At 51.9% G+C, this 17,452-nt stretch overlaps 1 protein-coding gene across 1 annotated transcript; it reads left to right on the top strand.

The window, feature by feature from the left end:
• Positions 1-1,399: 1,399 nt before the first annotated feature.
• Positions 1,400-9,990, top strand: CLEC3B (C-type lectin domain family 3 member B). The gene is made up of 3 exons (XM_019723705.2): positions 1,400-1,654; positions 5,561-5,659; positions 9,339-9,990. Exons 1-3 carry the CDS (start codon positions 1,546-1,548, stop codon positions 9,737-9,739), a joined length of 609 nt encoding a protein of 202 aa, XP_019579264.2. The 5' UTR covers positions 1,400-1,545; the 3' UTR covers positions 9,740-9,990.
• The last annotated feature ends 7,462 nt before the right edge of the window (positions 9,991-17,452 follow it).

Here is a 17,452-nt window from a genome sequence, read left to right as displayed (position 1 = left end):
ATGCCAAAACAGGGTTACAAACAATGGTGATATATTTTTAATGTTTACATCTCATGACATCGCGCTTTTAACGCACACAAATATGATGCTAGGCAATGTGCTATTCATGAGCCAGGACTACCTTTGAAAGCATCATTCTTTTTTTCTTTTTTGTATCTACATCACTGCATCATGAAATAAGATCCAACAATTTTTTTTAAAATATTTTATTGGGGAAGGGGAACAGGACTTTATTGGGGAACAGTGTGTACTTCCAGGACTCTTTTCCAAGTCAAGTTGTCCTTTCAATCTTAGTTGTGGAGGGTGCAGCTCAGCTCCAGGTCCAGTTGCTGTTGCTAGTTGCAGGGGGCACAGCCCACCATCCCTTGCAGGAGTCGAACTGGTAACTTTGTGGTTGAGAGGACACGCTCCAACTAACTGAGCCATCCGGGAGCTCAGCGGCAGCTCAGCTCAAGCTGCCATGTTTAATCTTAGTTGCAGGGGGCGGAGCCCACCATCCCTTGCAGGACTCGAGGAATCGAACTGGCAACCTTGTGGTTGAGAGCCCACTGGCCCATGTGGGAATCGAACCGGCAGCCTTCGGAGTTAGGAGCATGGAGCTCGAGCCACCAGGCCGGCCCTGAAAGCATCATTCTGATGGTGCTACAGGCACCGGCGATGGACACAAGTTTACAAGGCAGGATGAACTTGTCCTTCTGCAGGGCGGTTGCTATATCTTCCTGGCTGTGTAGACCCTCCTTGGGAGACAGGCCAAGCCTAAACCTGTGGAGACCCCCAACCCAAAAAATACCTCCCCCCTATGATTTTACATAAGTCATTTTACAGCACGGGACTCCCAGATGCTCTGTGTAGTGCATGCATGCACACACACCTGTGAAACCTGCAGGATGAAAAAACCAAAGACACGCCTCACTGCTGATGGAAAGCTCTCTAAGCAAGCTTCCTTCTTGTGGTGCAGGCTGTTTGCTTGCCAGGTTATGTAGGAAAGAGTGAAGGTGTGGGCTAATGTTGGACAGAGGCTTAATGTCCTCTGCCACTTCTCTGGGTCCCCCAACCCGTCCCCCACTCAGCAGCCAAAATGCTCTCTCCAAAGTGTGGCCTGGGTAGCATGAGCAAGTCCCTTAACCCGAGCCTCAGTTTCCCCAGCTGTAAAATGGGGACATGACCGGACTTCCCTCATGCTGCTGGCGGGAGGCCTCTGTGAGCTAATGCCAGGGAAGGGCAGGACTCTGCACCTGCCCAAGACAACGGCACAACAGATGTGAGCTCTGACGACTACCATGTATTTTTCAGAATCCTAGAAATCGATGACTATTTTAGAAGGCGGGGCCAGGATGCTGGCTGGGTTTTCCCTGGGAGGCGAGGCTCTGGGGCTCCCAGGCCTTCCCCCTTTTGCACGCCCACAGCCGAGTCTGGGAGGGTTTCCTGGATAGAGGTCCTCGTGGCAGCTGCCTTAAGACGTGCAGCCCTGGTCACGGCCGCTGCTCTCGACCCAGGCCCTCTGCAGGCAGCAGCAGCAGCAGCAGCCCCCACCGGTGCAGCAGCATGGAGTTTTGGGGGGCCTACCTGCTTCTCTGCCTCTTCTCCCTCCTGACCCAGGTCACCGCGGACTCACCAACCACCAAGGTCAAAAAGGCTGCAAATGCCAAGAAAGGTAAGGAGGGGTCAGGGCCCCTCTCCATCTCTTAGGGAGCCGGTCGCTTTCTTCTTCGCTGGTCCTCAGGCCCCTTCCCTTCATTTTACTTCTGGATGAGTCCAGGGAACTTTAGTAAAGTTCCCCCTGGGGCCGTTGCCAGAGCTATAAGGGTCACTGAGTCTCAGAATCAGAAAGAATCTTCCAGATCAAAACTGACATCCGCTTTACTGCTCTCCGCCCCCACCCCACCCCCAAAATTTTAGAGAAATCAAACCTTTGGCTTGGCAGTCTGGAGATGCGCAACTCTCATCAGAGTGCCAACAGGCTCTGCTTTGTAATCTCTGAACCTCGGGTTTCTCAACTGTAAAATGGGGATCGTGGCATTTGCTCAAAGGGTTGTCGTGAGGACTTAATGATATAAAACAGGTAAAGTGCCCAGCCCAGGGCTGGCACATAGGATATGCTTGATGCACAGAGAGCAGGGCAGGAACAAGTTAATTCTGAATTCTATAGTGTAGCCCAGTCTTGAGGAAATAAAAATGTTTAAACAAACAAGGACACTGGAAGCAGCTTTGTTCTCCCTGTCGCCTCTGGAGTTTGGGATGTCCTTCAGTCGCCTTGGCTGTGGCAAGGTCTGCCCTTGGAGCTTTGCCTGCAGTGAAGTCACCCCAGGCTGTGTTGAGACAACATTACTGAAGCCATGGCAATGAACCGGGCTGTCACCCCCACAGGGCTCAGAGGCTGGGAGAGAGAGTTCCAGGCAGAGAAGCAGGCAGCCAGAGCCAAGAGCACAGAAAACTTGCAAAGCAGGGAAAGGGACGTGGGCCGCCCTCAGGCCCCTCTCTGAGCCTCCTCTGTCAATGGACAGTTGCCATTGGCCATCGAGTAGTGAAGTACCCATCAGGACCCATAGGGCTGGCACAAAGAATGGGGCCGACCTGGGTGCTGAGGGAAAAGAATTTCCAAGGTTTAGTTTATAAAGTGAACAAAGGAAAGTTCAAAACAGAATGGATGCTATGCCGACATTTGTTTTGAAAAAGGGATTTATATAAAAATACACACAAATATTTACTTGTGTGTGCTTAGAATTTTTCTGGAAGGATCCACCAGAGTTAGTAACAGTGGTTACCTCTGAGAAGAAAACCTGGGGAGCTGACGGCATCTCGATTGGGAAGGAGACTTTAACTTTTTGAGCTGTTTGGTTTTTAAAAAAAATTATGTATATGACCTTCTAGAAAATGTCCGTGAAAAATAGAAGACTCAGTCGCATGCATGGTTATGTCCACAAGCGCTAGCTAAAATCGCCGCTGAGGGATATTCTTTGTAAAGGGTGCACCGTTCCAAAGGCAAATAGAACTTTTAAATGAGGAAAATAGTTGCTAATTTCTCCGTCACCAAAGACTTAGTATTTATCCAGTTAATCATGTAAATCATGTACTTAATCATGTGAAAAAGGAGAAGCTCAGACCCGACGATGGCTTGGCTGGCTCCAGCTGTCACCCTTGAACCCTGGCCCCGAGTGGTCCCCAGGTAGGTGGCCTCCGGAAGCCTGCAAAAGAGACCATAGCAACAGTGGGGCATCCTGTCCAGCCCCGCTCCTCTCGCAAACCCACTCCAATGTCTGACTCACCTTGCTTCTTTCTTCCGTCTACTGCACACAAACAGCAAATGCTTACGGAGCTCTTTGCCCACGTAAGCCAATATCTATGCTGAGCACCCTATGAGGGGGTCCCCATCCCTGCTCTAGCGATGCCAACCGATGTTGGATCCCCGGGGGTTCTCTCTCAGGCATCAGCGCCATCTCAGGATTACATTAAGATCCAGGGGCCTGGGCCCCACTGCCGGAAGTGCTGGCTCGAGAGCTGGGGTGGGCCCAGCATCTGTGTTTCCCACAAACCTCCCACGATTCCTACGAGCAGCCAGGACTGAGAATCACAGGAACAATCTAGTTGTGGGGGCCGGTGCACAAGAGTGGGGGACAGGGTTCAGGGGAGGGACTCGTGCCCGAGGAGACCACTGTGTCCGGCCGAGTGGTGGGGAACAAGTTGGGGAAGGGAGGAAAGAATGGCACGTGTTAAGCCCCGACCTCAGCCCCAGGGCAGGGTGAGAAGGGGGAGAGCCCTGGGTGCTACTGGGAGCTCATACTCGTGGTGTGGGGTGAGGCCCCAGCCAGCTGTATGGGGGTCAGCCAGAGGTGAGGCATGCAGGGAGGGCCGAGGAGCTCAGGCGGGCAGGATGGCCTCGTAGGCGGTCAGAGGCCCTTAGAGCGGGGACTGGGGGAGCTGGAAGACATCTGTTTCGATCACTCACATCAGGAATCTGAGGCTCCAAGACAGAGAGCAGCAGCGCCAGGGCCTCCTGGCTCCTCACCCAGAGTTGCACAGACACCCCCGACCTCCACACCTTCCTTGGTGGAGCACTGTTAGCACCTGGCTCCTTGGCCAGTCCTGCAGTTTCATTTGTACACACGGGCACCTCGGTGCAAATTACAAAGGCACCCCTTTCTCTGGCCTGACCCAGCACAGCCAAGGCAAGGTTTAGGGGCTGGACATGCGCCCCTACTTGTCTCGTCCTGAGTGCCTTTGTGCAGTGTCCGACTTGCACCACCTCACATGGTACCCTGTTTGGTACATCATGTGACCAGGTACAGAGCTGCTGTGAACTGGCTGAGGTAGAAGCCCAGTGCGAGGCACACAGAACCCCAACAGGCTCGTGCATCAGCCCCAAACCCTCCCTTTCTGCCTAGCTCACCTGGCCATCATTTTCCTCAAGTCTGATAAGTCACGTCACTCATTTCTGTACATACAAGTATGTTTTTGCCTGCATTTGTTCTCTGAGACTCCCCGGCAAAGGCATCTTATGGCTGGACAAAGGCTCTGTCTGACCTCACCCCTCATGACCATGGACTTCATGCAGACACAGCCAAGGGGGTCACGGAAACCCTTCCCCACCCTGAGTTGTGAAGCCCCTGGAATTTCAGAAGGACTGGGGTCCACCCACCGAGCTCGCAGCTTCCACACACACAGGAAGGCCTTGACGAGATGCCCTGCCGACTCACGTCACCAGCTCCCAGCAGAACCCCAGCAGGCCCTTGGTGCTCAGGAGGGCTCACTGGGCGCCGTCAGGTGGGAAGAGCAGGCTTGGAGCCAGGTGGCCCTGGGTTCCGGCCAGCCCTGCCGGCTGCCGGCTCTGAGATCTTCCACGAATTGCTTCAGTCTGACCTCGGTTTCTTACCTGCAAGAGACAAGTGGCCCGAGTCACAGGGCAGATTACGAGCCCAGCGCTGTTCACGTGCTTTATTTCTCTTAGTCTCTAGTCTTCTTCAGAGTCCTCTGAGGTGGGGCTACTGTCATCCCATTTCACAGATGAGAAAACTGAATTCAGAGAGGTTGAGCAACTGACTCCAGGTCCCCCACATCCACGTGACCTCAGACCCCATCGCATGCCGTACTCAGCCCCAAGCCGGGGTACCTGCTCTGCCCATCTGTGTCATGTTCCTCCGGCCCGGGGAGCTGAGCGCAGGAGGTCGCGAGGGCCCAGCCCTGCTTCCTGTGCGCTGTTCTCTTCTGGAGCTGCGAGGTGATTGAGTGGTAGGGGGTCACTGAAGGCTCTGCCTGCACCCCCACCCCAGCCCTTTCTGATTCCCAGCAACACTCCTAGATAAATGTAACACAGGTCTCACTTTAGCAGGAACAGGGGAAGATTGGGTCCCCCTGGTAGTAGGACTGTCATGAGCAATTACTTAGACGACCGTCAGCAGGGACAGAGAGAGAGGATCCTGAGATACGAGGTCGAGGGGAGTCGTTTCCCCTTGTCCCATTGTGGTTGACAGAGGTAGGGTCCACCCCCAGTCCCTGCCCCACCCCTTCCCACGGCCTTTCTCACAGTTGTGATCATTTCCACTTCCTTCTGACTTCACCCTAGATGTCGTGAGCCCGAAGATGTTTGAGGAGCTCAAAAGCCAGCTGGAGAGCCTGTCCCAGGAGGTGGCCTTGCTGAAGGAGCAGCAGGCCCTGCAGACAGGTGAGTGCAGACGGCGGCCTCTCGGGCTGGGCGTGCGCCAGACAGAAGGGCCCTGGCCAGCAGCCAGCCTGTAGCCTCCAGCCAGCGCCAGGGCCCCTGCTGGTTCCCTAAGGCCAACCCTGCCAGCCAGGGCACCCGGTTCAGGGAACACCCGCCTCAGCCTGCTTCCTCTCGGGGAGACCCCCTGACGTATGTGGCAGTGGGAATGTGCCAAAGGGCAAAAGCTCTCCCACAGGCTCCATCATCGCCCGGCAGAAACAGCTCCCACCCTAATGAGCTCCCAGGAGACCCCCACGGGGGGCATAGCTTCACTCCTGCATGTTAGCAGCTTGGCTGACGCTGTCACTCTTCAGCATCATAATTATGCCGGAGATGGGGAAACGGAAGCAGGCAGGGGTCCTGTTCCTTGCCCACACTCGCCTGGCTGCTTAGTGCAGACGACGATCTGAATGGAAGCAGTTTGCTAGTGTGTGCTGGGTGTGAGGCGAGGCGCGCTTTGGTCTTCCTGGCCCTGTGCTAACCGGCCAAGCAGGGATGGACAAAGTCACACAGCTGCAGAGCCTGGCGCCACTGTCAGGGCGCAGCCACCTGCCCCAGAACTACCTGGCCAGTCTCTCTCTCTCTCTCCCCACTATGCTTCTCTCATATCATCTCCAGTTTTCCGCCCATCTCAGCCCTTCCTACTCCTCCGTGACCTCGCCCTGGAGAGCACAGAGAATATAAGCCGACAAGAATAGGTGACTCACATGCGCGCTACGACAGGCCTGGCACTGCTCTAAGTGCTTTACGTACTTGCCTCATTCTTCACAGAAAACCCATGCGGCGAGCCATCGGCTATAACCCCACCTCCATTTTCCACATAGAAGCTGAGTGTCTTGCCAACAGCCGACAGGAGCAGGGCTTTGCTCTTAGCTCTGCCTCTCAAGTCACCACCTGGGAATCACCTTGGCTCCTCCTTAGCAAATCTGCAAACCTCCCTGTGCCCACAGCCACCCTCTCACCTGTTGCTTCTCTGACCAAGGTACCTCCATCTCCCCTTCTGCCTCCTCAGAAATCGCCAAGATCCTTTTCACTGGGCAGTTTTCACTCCCACTCAGATGTTTTCTTTCAGCGTTCACACTGCCATCCTTCTGTCCCTCTAATGTGCCACCTGTACCTTCACCACAGGGCCTTTTCTCCTGCTGCTCTGGCCGCCTAATAAATGCCTCCACCTTCACCGTGTCCAGAATCTCTCATCCCTCTTCTCAATCGGGCTCCTCAGTTATAAGCTCTCACAGAAGACGTTTTCTCCTTTTTCATTTTATTGCAGTTTGTAATGATCTGTTCATTTGTCGACTCATGTCTCCCTCCCCCACTGGTCGATAAGCCTCGTCCCCCAGAACACAGGGGCCGTGTTTGCGTTTGGCTGCCTTTCTCCTCCCACCACCCTGCCCAGCATAATTCCTGCCATGTGTCAACTCTCAGTGAATCTCTGTTGAAGGATAAACACATAACTTTGGACAACTTAACATGGCAGGTGGGGAAAAGGGGTTGTAGAAAGGAAGTGTCCATGTTTTGGCTTCATGTAACAGAAAACCCAGCAGTAGCTTGAACAAAAAGTGAGTCTGGAAGTAGGGAGTGATAAGGTTTTGTTCAGAAGCTCCACTGCGTGGTGCCAAGACTGCTGCCCCCACTCCAGGCATCACGAATGCATTCAAGGCAAGAAAGAGGAAGACGGCCCAGACTCATCTGTCCCACTTATCAGGAGAGAGGTCTTCCATTTCCAGCCTACGGATCCGAGCTCTGTCACATGACCACAACCTGTAGATCACCTTGCCAACGACCCTCCCCAAAGCACTCCTGAGCTCTGTTGACCTAACCAAAGAGTTGAGAGAACCAGGGGTTAGGGCTGCAACCCCCTGCCAATTGCCCCTTCCCTCCCCCAATCAGCAGCCACGTGTGAAGTCCCCACCCAGTGTGCCTCTGCCAGGCAGGAGGCAGAAGGGACCCAGCCAGGGCCCTGCTCTCCAGGAGTCTCCATACGTTCATGGCATCAGTGTAGTCACGGGAGCCCTGAGAGGACGTGGAGGAAGATAAAGCAGCCTCACAAGCAGAGGGCACAGCGGGAGCAAAGGGAGGGAGGCCCTGACCTGGCCAGAGCAGCAGAATGGCAGCGACAGTGATAAGGCGCTGAGGACTCACTAGTGTTCGTTCAGGACTAAGTCTGTGTTGGAGGGAGTGTTGCAGGTCTCAGGACTCAGCTCTGAGATGGAGTTTAGCTCGCAAGAGGTTTAGTAGCTTCTGGGGGAGGGACGGGACAGAAGGAAGTAGCAGTGGGCAGAGAGAAATTCAGCTGTCCTGTGGTCTCAGCAAAAGCCTCAGCCGACTTGGGGGAGCCCCGATAATAGGAGGACCCTCCAGAGCTGTCCTGAGTTGGGTCAAGAGGGCTCAGTGGCCAGTCACTGGGTGCAGGCTCCCTGGGAAGGGGCATGACCTTGGGTGAGGTGGCTTCTTCCGTGGAGGCAATTGCAATTCCAAGGGGGCTGAGAGCTAAGAGCTGTCTTCCTGCAGTGCATCCAGCAGCTGGGGTAATAAGTCTTTCATCTCCAAAGAGGGTCCAGGCATCATGTCACAGGGTCCCCAGCAGGAAGGAAAGAAAGGGCCAGGCTGGGAAGGACAGTGAAGGCTGGCTTGATCAAGCTGCAGGACAGCAGGAGGCAGGCGACTGACCTGGGACAGTTTGTGAGTAAAGACAGCTCTGTAATGCTTCAGGCCTCAAGCTTCCAGTTCCAGGACTGTCAGGTGACCACGGGGACATGCAGACGTTTGTTGAGTGAGTGAGAGGATGGGATGGGGCAGAGCCACCCCGAACATTTGTGGGGTCAGCAGGAGGACAGATGGAGTCATACACCCCATCTGTCTAAATATTTAAATTATAAGCCAAGGTGAAAAGCCAAGCGTTAAGTAAAAACACATTCTATGCGCCTAACTTGACCAAATATCTCCTTCAACAAAACCTTTGAGACCAAATTCAGAGAATTCTTGGACTCCTCGGAGTTCCATGACTGAAAGAGCCAGCCGGTGGCCCACAGCCTGTGCCATCTCTTCTGTCTGAGGGGTCTTGCAGTCTCAGCTCCATCCTCCCAGCCCTCAGGGGCACTGAGATAGGCTGAGGCCCTGGCAGGCGCTGGAAGCTTGCTTGGGCCTCTTGGACAGGGGTTTGGGGTCCTGGGTACCTGGAGTGTGGTACCTGGGTACCTTGGATCCACCCAGCTCTTGGATCCACACCTGTGCAGGGAAGGGGGGAAGCAGACTTGGGCAGAGCTGGGCTGAGCAGCCATGCAGGACTGCTTCTGCCACCCCACGGAGTTCCAAGCTGGAAGAGCCCTGTCTCAGGCAGCGATGACCCCTTTGCTCTCCCACATCCCTCCAGCTTGGCACCCAGGGAAGGGGTGTGACCTTGAGCAGGGGCTGTGTGCAGCTGAGGAACTGACCTCACTCCCAGAAGCAGGCGCGCCAGGGCCTCTTGAATGGGGACCTGGGCTCTGCGGTGTCGCCACAGCACGGCCCTCTGGCCTGGGTCTGGGGGCCGTGCAGGATCCATGGGGAGGAGGGGGGTGGGCCCGCCCCGGCGGTTGGCTGTTTGGCTCAGGAAGCCGGAGACCTTCGTGACGGCCGTTTCTCTTTCTCCCCCTCCCAGTCTGCCTGAAGGGCACCAAGGTGCACATGAAGTGCTTTCTGGCCTTCGCCCAGGCGAAGACCTTCCACGAGGCGAGCGAGGACTGCATCTCGCGTGGGGGCACGCTGGGCACCCCGCAGACGGGCTCGGAGAACGACGCGCTGTACGAGTACCTGCGCCAGAGCGTGGGCAGCGAGGCGGAGATCTGGCTGGGCCTCAACGACATGGCGGCCGAGGGCACCTGGGTGGACATGACCGGCGGCCACATCACCTACAAGAACTGGGAGACGGAGATCACGGCGCAGCCCGACGGCGGCAAGGCCGAGAACTGCGCCGCCTTGGCCGGGGCCGCCAACGGCAAGTGGTTCGACAAGCGTTGCCGTGACAAGCTGCCCTACATCTGCCAGTTCGCCATCGTGTAGCCCCAGGAGACAGGAGAAGGGGGGGGGCGTCCCGCGGGGACCCGGAGGAGGGGCTGTGTGGGGCCAGGAGGAGGAATTATGGGAGCCTGGGGGAGGGGCGGGAGTCTTGGGGGGCCGGAGAAGGGAGGTAAAAGGCTGTGGGGAGCCAGGAGAGGAGCCGTGGGGACCTTCCAGCCCCGGACCCTGCTCGCAGGCACCCTCCCCGCGCTTGGAGCCTCCTTTTGCAAATAAAGTTGGTGCAGCTTGGCGGAGAGTGGCTGCTTTTGTGCGGGGTGTGCACGGCAGGGAGATTTCCTGACGTGGGTGGCTGTACCTGCAAGAAGGTCCCGGTGCCCCTGTGCGTGGGCCTGGGTCCTGGTGGAGAGGCACCCCTTGCACCGGCAGCAAGCATTACCTACGTCCAGCAGCAGGTGGCAGTATGGTCAAGAGAATCGTTACCCATCTTTACTCACAGAAGCTCTCACCTTTGGGACACTGAGACCTGTGGACTTCAAGCTACGGTCCACCTGTCCTGGGATCTCGTTCTTATTCTAAATTTTGACATTTTGTTCATCATAGGTTTTTTGCATCAATTTTGATTTTTATCACATTCAAATATTGTTTATCATGATCCCTGAGTTTTTTTTGGCTCTTCCTTAAATTTTGTACCGCAGGTGAGTGCCTCATTCATGTCACTAGTCCTCGTCCTATCTCAAAGGTAGGAAACTTGGAGAATTTTCCACGGTTTATCGGAACTATGACAGGAAGTTGGTTTCTCGAGCTTCACCTTCCGTGTTACTCTCCTAGTAGAAGTGACAGTTGCGGCCTCTTTTCCCTCTACCATGGGGAGTGGGGATGGCAAGCAAAGGGATGATTTGAAATATTGATGTAGTTGTTGAAGAAGCAAAAAACTGGGTAAAAACTCCTTTTGTAAGGTTAGTGGTTTCCAATGATAGAGCACTTTTGACCTGTACCTGAGAAGTTCAAGTATTAAGTGACATCACTCTTTGCAGTCCCACCAAATTTTATCTCATCAAAGTTTCTCAACATTTATGACTCTAAAAGTGAAGAATTGGAAGGGTATTAGCGCTGAACGCTGCTTCATTCTAGGATGCATGAACCAATTGAAAAAAGAAAAACCCATCTGATTAAGAGAGTCCTGTTTATAAAAATACATACTCTACCTGTGATGTTTTGATCAATTGTGCGCTAACAGTAAATGTGTTGAGAGAATGGTAGCAAAATAAGTTTGAACAGCACTGGCCTAAACCCTTTTTCTGAGAAATGCCCTTGAAAGGTGAGTGACTGTCCAGCAGAGAGAATGAATGGCTGAGCAGGAAGGCGGTTTCTGTGAAGAGTCTTTCTCTGTTGGCTTTTGGTCCTTAGACATGTGCTGGGGCCATGCGCTCAGATCCCCATGAAGACTTGCTCTCTCCTCCTTGTCCCATCACCACTGCTGCTCCTCTTTCTAATCTTCCTTTTGCATTTGGCCATTTCTTCAGCATTTCCAGCCAGCAGGAGGGAGAGCCTAGGGGGGATTGCAGATGGAGAACACCCGTGTGGAGAAGGGGTGTGTCGGAGACAGGGGGTGGGGGCTGGTCCTGGTGGCACCTGCTGTGGGATCCTGGAGAAGGCCTGTGGGGCATCTCTCAGCCTCCAGTTTCTTCATCTGCAAGATGCAGTTTAGACTAGATGATCTCTGAGACGCCCCAGTCCAGGATACTGCCCAGCTGTTCTTGCGACTCTTTAGAATCCTCTCCAGAAAAGACAAAGTTATTTGATGGCTGTTTCCTCTGCCAAAGCCAGGCTCATGCCCTACACAGGGCATCTCATTTTTGGTGGTGACCACAGGCCATTGCTTTCTCTCTTTCTTGAAACCCAAATGGGTACAAATTCAGGTGCCTGGTAAATATCTCCACCTAGAAGTCCTTAGGCGTCTAAGTCAACATGTTTGAGAGGGAGTTCAGCATCTTCCCACTCAAGTCGGCTTCTCTTCCTGAGTTCACCATCTCCAGGGGAGGTCCCCACCTACCCACTCACCCAAGCCCCAGATCCGTGTGGCATCACAGGCGCCTCAGTGTCTGTCACATTGGAGATCCAAATAATCATCAAAACTCCGTGATTTTACTTCCCAAGGAACTCTCCCATCTGTCCCCTTCTCTCCAGTTCCATGGCCACTGGGATATGCAAATCATATCCTTTCTGGTTCCCCATCTCCCCCTACTGCTCTCCCACCCTCCCTGAACCACAGCCTTTACTGCATAACCACGAGTTGTCAGGCAGAGAAGGCGGGCTCAAGCCTCGGTCAGAGCTTCTCTCCCACACACATACATACAGATCTTTGCTTCAACTGAAAACGTCGCTCCACTGCTGTGTCCCTGAGGCCTTAAACCTCTAGGCACATTCTTCCTTTGAGTTTGGCTTTGCTAAGAGAAAATGGAGATATTAATAAAAACAAAGAAAATGAACAACTTGTAGGCTCCTAATGTGTGCTGGGCACTGATCCAGAAGCCCTTTGCCATGTCCTGGTGACAATCCAGAAATTAACTCATTTAATATTCAAAGTAACCTAGGAGACAGGTATTACTAAACCTTTTTTCAGTTGAAGAAATCAGGTAGAGAGAGGATAATTTTTCAAAGACCATCCATTGATGGGGCTGGAATTCCACGTCTGTTGAGTTCCAAAGCCCATATACCATCTGTTATCTATACTAAGTCCTTCCCGAATCTTGAAGAAAGTTTTCAGACGTTTCATGACATGAGTGAAAGGTTTGTAAAAAGGCGTCAACACTGGTATGCATTTGTGATTGGTGGTAGGGAATCTGGTAGAAACGCATTTTTCCTTCCAGATTTTCTAGGGCTATTTCTGAAGCCTAACATTAGGTTTTGCTTCACCTGCTTCTCATGGGCGACTCATTTATGAATGTGGTTTATGAATGTCTCAAGCTAAGAATCACGGCACAACCTACAAAACAACTAACTGTTTTCTCCACTAGAATGCACTGCTGTTCCATGCCAGGTGAGAACATAGCCGGGGAGAAACATTTCAAAGATCCATGCCATCTTCAGATGAAAGAACTGCGGTACAGGGACGTTAAGTGACTCGTGAGGGGAAGTAGAGTTTGTCTCCCCAAAATATGCCTTTTGGGTTATGGATTATTTTAAGCTGGTTATTTATTTTTAAGAAACAAAGACTCAAAGAATCCTTGCTCCTCCCCCTCACCTGCCTAAAGGAATTCAGATAGAAAAACCTGCTTAAAGGAAAGGAGTATCACCTTAGCATCATAATAAGATCTCAATGTGGAAGACAGAAAAGAATCTAGAAAGATTGACCTCTGTGTCCCATTGCTTCCCACATGTCTGCTCTTTCTCATCTACCTGGGAACTGCGTGCTTGCCCTTTGAAGACCCAAACCCCCACTCCCCTGTCCTTAGTCCAGAATCTCATATAAGCCTCCACTGCCTGAAATGTCCAGAGTTCCCATAGTATTAGGGAGTCCACGTATGTACATATATAATAAACGTGGTTATTTTTCTCCGGGTAGTCTGTCTCATGTTAATTTGAGACCAGCCAGAAGAATTTAGAAGGGTAGAGGGAGTTATTTTTCCTCCCCCACACCAGCCAAGGTTACCCAGCTTGCAAGAGAGTGAATTTCACTTTCTTAGAATAAACTTTTTGCAAGCAATTTCTCCAAACAGCCAACTGGTAAGTATTGGGTGCCTACCATGTGCCAAGCACTCTGCCAGGAGCAAGGGCATGAGGCCTGGGTCCTGTTCTTGACGTGCTCACCCACCTGGCGGGGAACTTGGCATTTTAAGGAGCTCCAAGACAAAGAGATGGGGCTGGTTTTGCCCCTGAGAGTAGCTCTCCTCTTTTGCATTGTTGGGAAAAGAACAGGACGGTATTGGTAGGAAATTGTGTTTCAGGTGAGGACAGTCAAACCAAATGGCTAGGTGAAAGACAATTACTCACTAAGTTTAAGCAGGAAAACCTTCAACCCAGCTGAAGTAGCTCATTGGCAGTGACACAGGGTCAAGAAGAAACTCTGGATTTAGATTCCAGCTCTGCCACTTTCTAGTCCTGTGACCCTGGGGGAGTCACACCTCCGAGCTGTGGCTTCTTCACTGCACAACTGGAAATGGATGAACAAAGCATCAGGGCCTAAGCTCACAGACACAGAGGAAGGTAATTTTCTTCGCCTGTCATGTCAACCACGGCTGGTTTATCTGTGGTTACCACAATGGGGGGACAGAGCCAGGAGTGCAGTTTCCAGGCTCTCACCCTCACATGGAAAGGTGCTGGCTCAGGTAGTAAATGGCCATCAACTGATTGGATGGCCATCAACTGTGGCTAGTTGGCCGTCAGCTGTAACCAGTGAGCAATTGGCCACTAATATAACTGCCGTGGCTACGCTAGCAGAAAATGGGGGGGGGGGGGGCTACCAAGAAGATGGTGGCTGAGCTAGCAAGAGCGGATTGCAGTTAGCAAGTGGGGTTGGTTGGTTGGCAGAGAGAAGTGGATGGCAGGTTGCGGATCGTGTTGCTCCTGCTTCCTGTGTCTCCAACCCAGCCGCCAGCGAGAATATAGTGGTGTGACTCTCCTATCTATGGCTCCGTGGGTGTTCTTTTTTGGCCTCACGATGTCCTGCGTTCTTATGTGGGGAGCGGGACCAGAGACCCTGCCAGATGCCCTGTGTGACACATGGTGCAGCAAGCAGGGTGTCCCGCACGACACACAGTCTCTTCAAATCCCCTCTGAATTCTTTTCTCCAAGGCCATGGGAGAGGGCAGCAGAGAAGGGCCTGGAATCAGCATTTGTGAAGCTTCCGTGAGCCAATTCAAGTTTCTGGGGTGAGGAGAGGATGTGCATTGAGCGTTGAGAGCTGAAGACAATCCCTTGGGGATCCTGGTGACCCAGGCTTAGGATTACTGTCTGAGGCTGTTTCCCCATCTGTAGCAAGGGCATGACACCTTTCTCACATCACTGTTGTGGAGGGTAAATACATGTAAAGCCTCTATCTAGCCCACTGCTTGGCACACAGTTATAAAGACTGTGAGACAATGGTACTGTATGGAAAAGCTTTGGAAATAAGACTGCCCTACATAAAAGATCCTAAAAAGCTATGATTTTCACCTGGATAGGAAACAAAACCCCACAGTGAGCTCAACTGGAATCTATTTTATTATTAATTATTATTACTATTATACTGGAAAGAATTCTCTTGGGAAGAGACTGGCAATGTAGTTGGGTGGGAACTAACATGGACCAAGCCAAGTTGAAGGTGAGGTCAGTGATTCTTAAGCCAGACATTAGAATCACCTGAGGTGCTTAAAACAACAACAAAAAACAACGGTGCCCAAGCTGCCCTCTAGACCGAATAAATCAGAATCTCTGGTGAGTGGAACCAGGCACTAAAAATGTTTAAAGCTCTCCCGGTGATTCCAAGCTATGGTGGTTGAGACTGGCTTAGGTGGAGCTAGCTGCCTACTAGGTGAGGAGTTTGGAAGAAACCCGTCAGCCCCAGACTATCTGCCCCCGGGTCTGCCTCAGTCTGAATTTCCTACCGCTCTACGCATCGAGCAGTGGTGTCACGCACACTAATCAGGATTGGCTACAATCAATTTGGTTACTGTTTTCTATTGACAGGGAGTAGAGGGAGGTGTGGCTGGAAGGACTTGGGGTAATAAGTTAATTTCAGTAGGAAGTAGGCATGTTTATCAGTTAGAATTCGATTTGGTTGCATATAATGAGAAATTCAAAATAACAGGGCCTGAAACAAGACAGAAGTCTGGACGTAGGTCATCCAATGCCAGTGTGGCAGCTCCATGGTCACAGGGGATCAAGGTTCCTTTGACTTTCCCCCTCTACCATTCTAGTGTGGGCTTTCCATCTTTGAGGTTACCTCATAGCCCAGGATGGCTGCTGGAGCTCCAACCATAATTAACTACTCCAACTATAATTAAATTCCAGGCATTACGTAAAAGAAAAGGGAGAATGGGCAAGGAAGGTCCAGTCAACTTACTTTAAAGAGCCTCCATTTTCCTTGTGTCTCATAAGCCAGAACTCTGTCTATGGGGACAGAACCCCAAAAAGCAGTTTCCAGGCTCTCGGCCTCACATAGAAAGCTGCTGGCTCAGGTAGTAAATGGCCATCAACTGTGATTGGATGGCCATCAGCTGTGGCTAGTTGGCCGTCAGCTATAACCAGTGAGCCATTGGCCACTAATATAACTGCTGTGGCTACCTAGCAGAAAAGAAGATGGTGGCTGGGCTGGCAAGCGCAGACTGCAGTTAGGATGGCTGGTTGCGGATAGTGTGGATCCAGCCTCCAGTGAGAGTATAGTGCCGCCAGAGAGAATATACTAGTATGACTCCCCTACTTATGGCTCCGTGGGTGTTCCTTTTTGGCCTCACCATGTCCTGCGTTCTTATGTGGGGAGCGGGAGCAGAGACCCCGCAGGCCTCCCTGCACAACAAATGGCGCAGCGAGCAGGGTTTGAACCTGTGCGGGGATGGCGCAGCGAGCAGGGTCTCCCGGCACAACACTGTCAAACGCCTATCTGCAAGCAAGGCTGAGAAAGGCAATCCTTTAGATGGGTACCGTGACACCCCAAATAAAAATTAAACTTCTTTGAGGAAGAAGGGGCAAATGATTCCATTAGCATTTTGTGCCACGGAGCCACTATAGACCCAAAGTTTGAACATGGAGGGAACTGGAAACTAGGATCCAGAAGAACAAAGAGATCTTAAAGAAAAAATTATGATTCATTTTTCTGGTTTCCCAAAACTCACTTCCATGGGTCTTTCAGTAGAAGAAGCTTGTTTTCAACTGAGTAGCTGGGTCAAGCTCTTGTTTATTTTCAACAAATTCCTAGTTTCTAAGCATGGCTGTTTCAGCTCAGTCATCTCATAGGCCAGCTTCCTTCTTGACGAACCTGGACCTAGGAGGGTGTTATAAACAGGTGTCTTCCATCTGCCTGTAACTGGACGGTAGAATCATTGATTGCTGGTTCTGAGTCAAAAACCACAGGATGTATCTTGGCAAACCTTGGCTGAATTCTATGACACTTTTTCTTTTTCACTTTTCTTCTCTTTTTCCCCCTTCCTTTTATTTTTCTCTTTTCTATCTTCTTTTTGTTTATGAAGCTTTTTCTTTTTCATACCCCTGGAGAGTTAGTTGTACCCTGTATCAATTATGGTCCCAGAAAGAAGCAGAATCTAATCAAAGGGCTGTGAAAAAAGGACTCCAGGCAGTCTTTGCTTTGCACAGTTCTGATATGCATGATTTTCAATGATCAATATTTCAATTATTTTAAATAACACCAGTGTGGGGACAGAGTCCCAGAGAGCAGTTTCCAGGCTCTCAGCCTCACATGGAAAGGTGCTGGCTTGGGTAGTAGATGGCCATCAGCTGTGGCTGGGTGGCCATCTGCTGTAACCAGTTAGCTATCAGCCACTGATATAACTGCCATGGATACGTTGGTTGGTTGGCAGGCAGAGAACCGGTCTGCGAATTGCAGATCGTGTCGATCCTGCTTCCTGTGTCTTGCCCGGCCGCCAGCGAGACTGGGGTGCAGGAAGACCCCTTGTTGGGGTACTGGTAGATGTTTGCTTTTGTATCTCCAACCCAGCCGCCAGCGAGAATATAGTGATATGACTCCCCTACCTATGGCTCCGTGTGTGTTCCTTTTTGGCCTCGCCATGTCCTGCGTTCTGGTGCAGGGAGCAGGACCAG

Source organism: Rhinolophus sinicus, linkage group LG10 (genome assembly GCF_036562045.2).
Source record: "Rhinolophus sinicus isolate RSC01 linkage group LG10, ASM3656204v1, whole genome shotgun sequence".
NCBI lineage: Eukaryota > Metazoa > Chordata > Mammalia > Chiroptera > Rhinolophidae > Rhinolophus > Rhinolophus sinicus.
The sequence above is the reverse complement of the archived record's forward strand: the minus strand, read 5'-3'. Positions and strand labels throughout refer to the sequence as shown.

Bases quoted from the DNA above. Each gene is read 5' to 3' on its own strand.
- CLEC3B (XM_019723705.2), top strand. From the start codon at position 1,546: ATGGAGTTTTGGGGGGCCTACCTGCTTCTCTGCCTCTTCTCCCTCCTG. The intron at 1,655-5,560 runs GTAAGGAGGGGT...ACTTCACCCTAG, and splicing joins GGCTGCAAATGCCAAGAAAG to ATGTCGTGAGCCCGAAGATG. The intron at 5,660-9,338 runs GTGAGTGCAGAC...TCCCCCTCCCAG, and splicing joins GCAGCAGGCCCTGCAGACAG to TCTGCCTGAAGGGCACCAAG.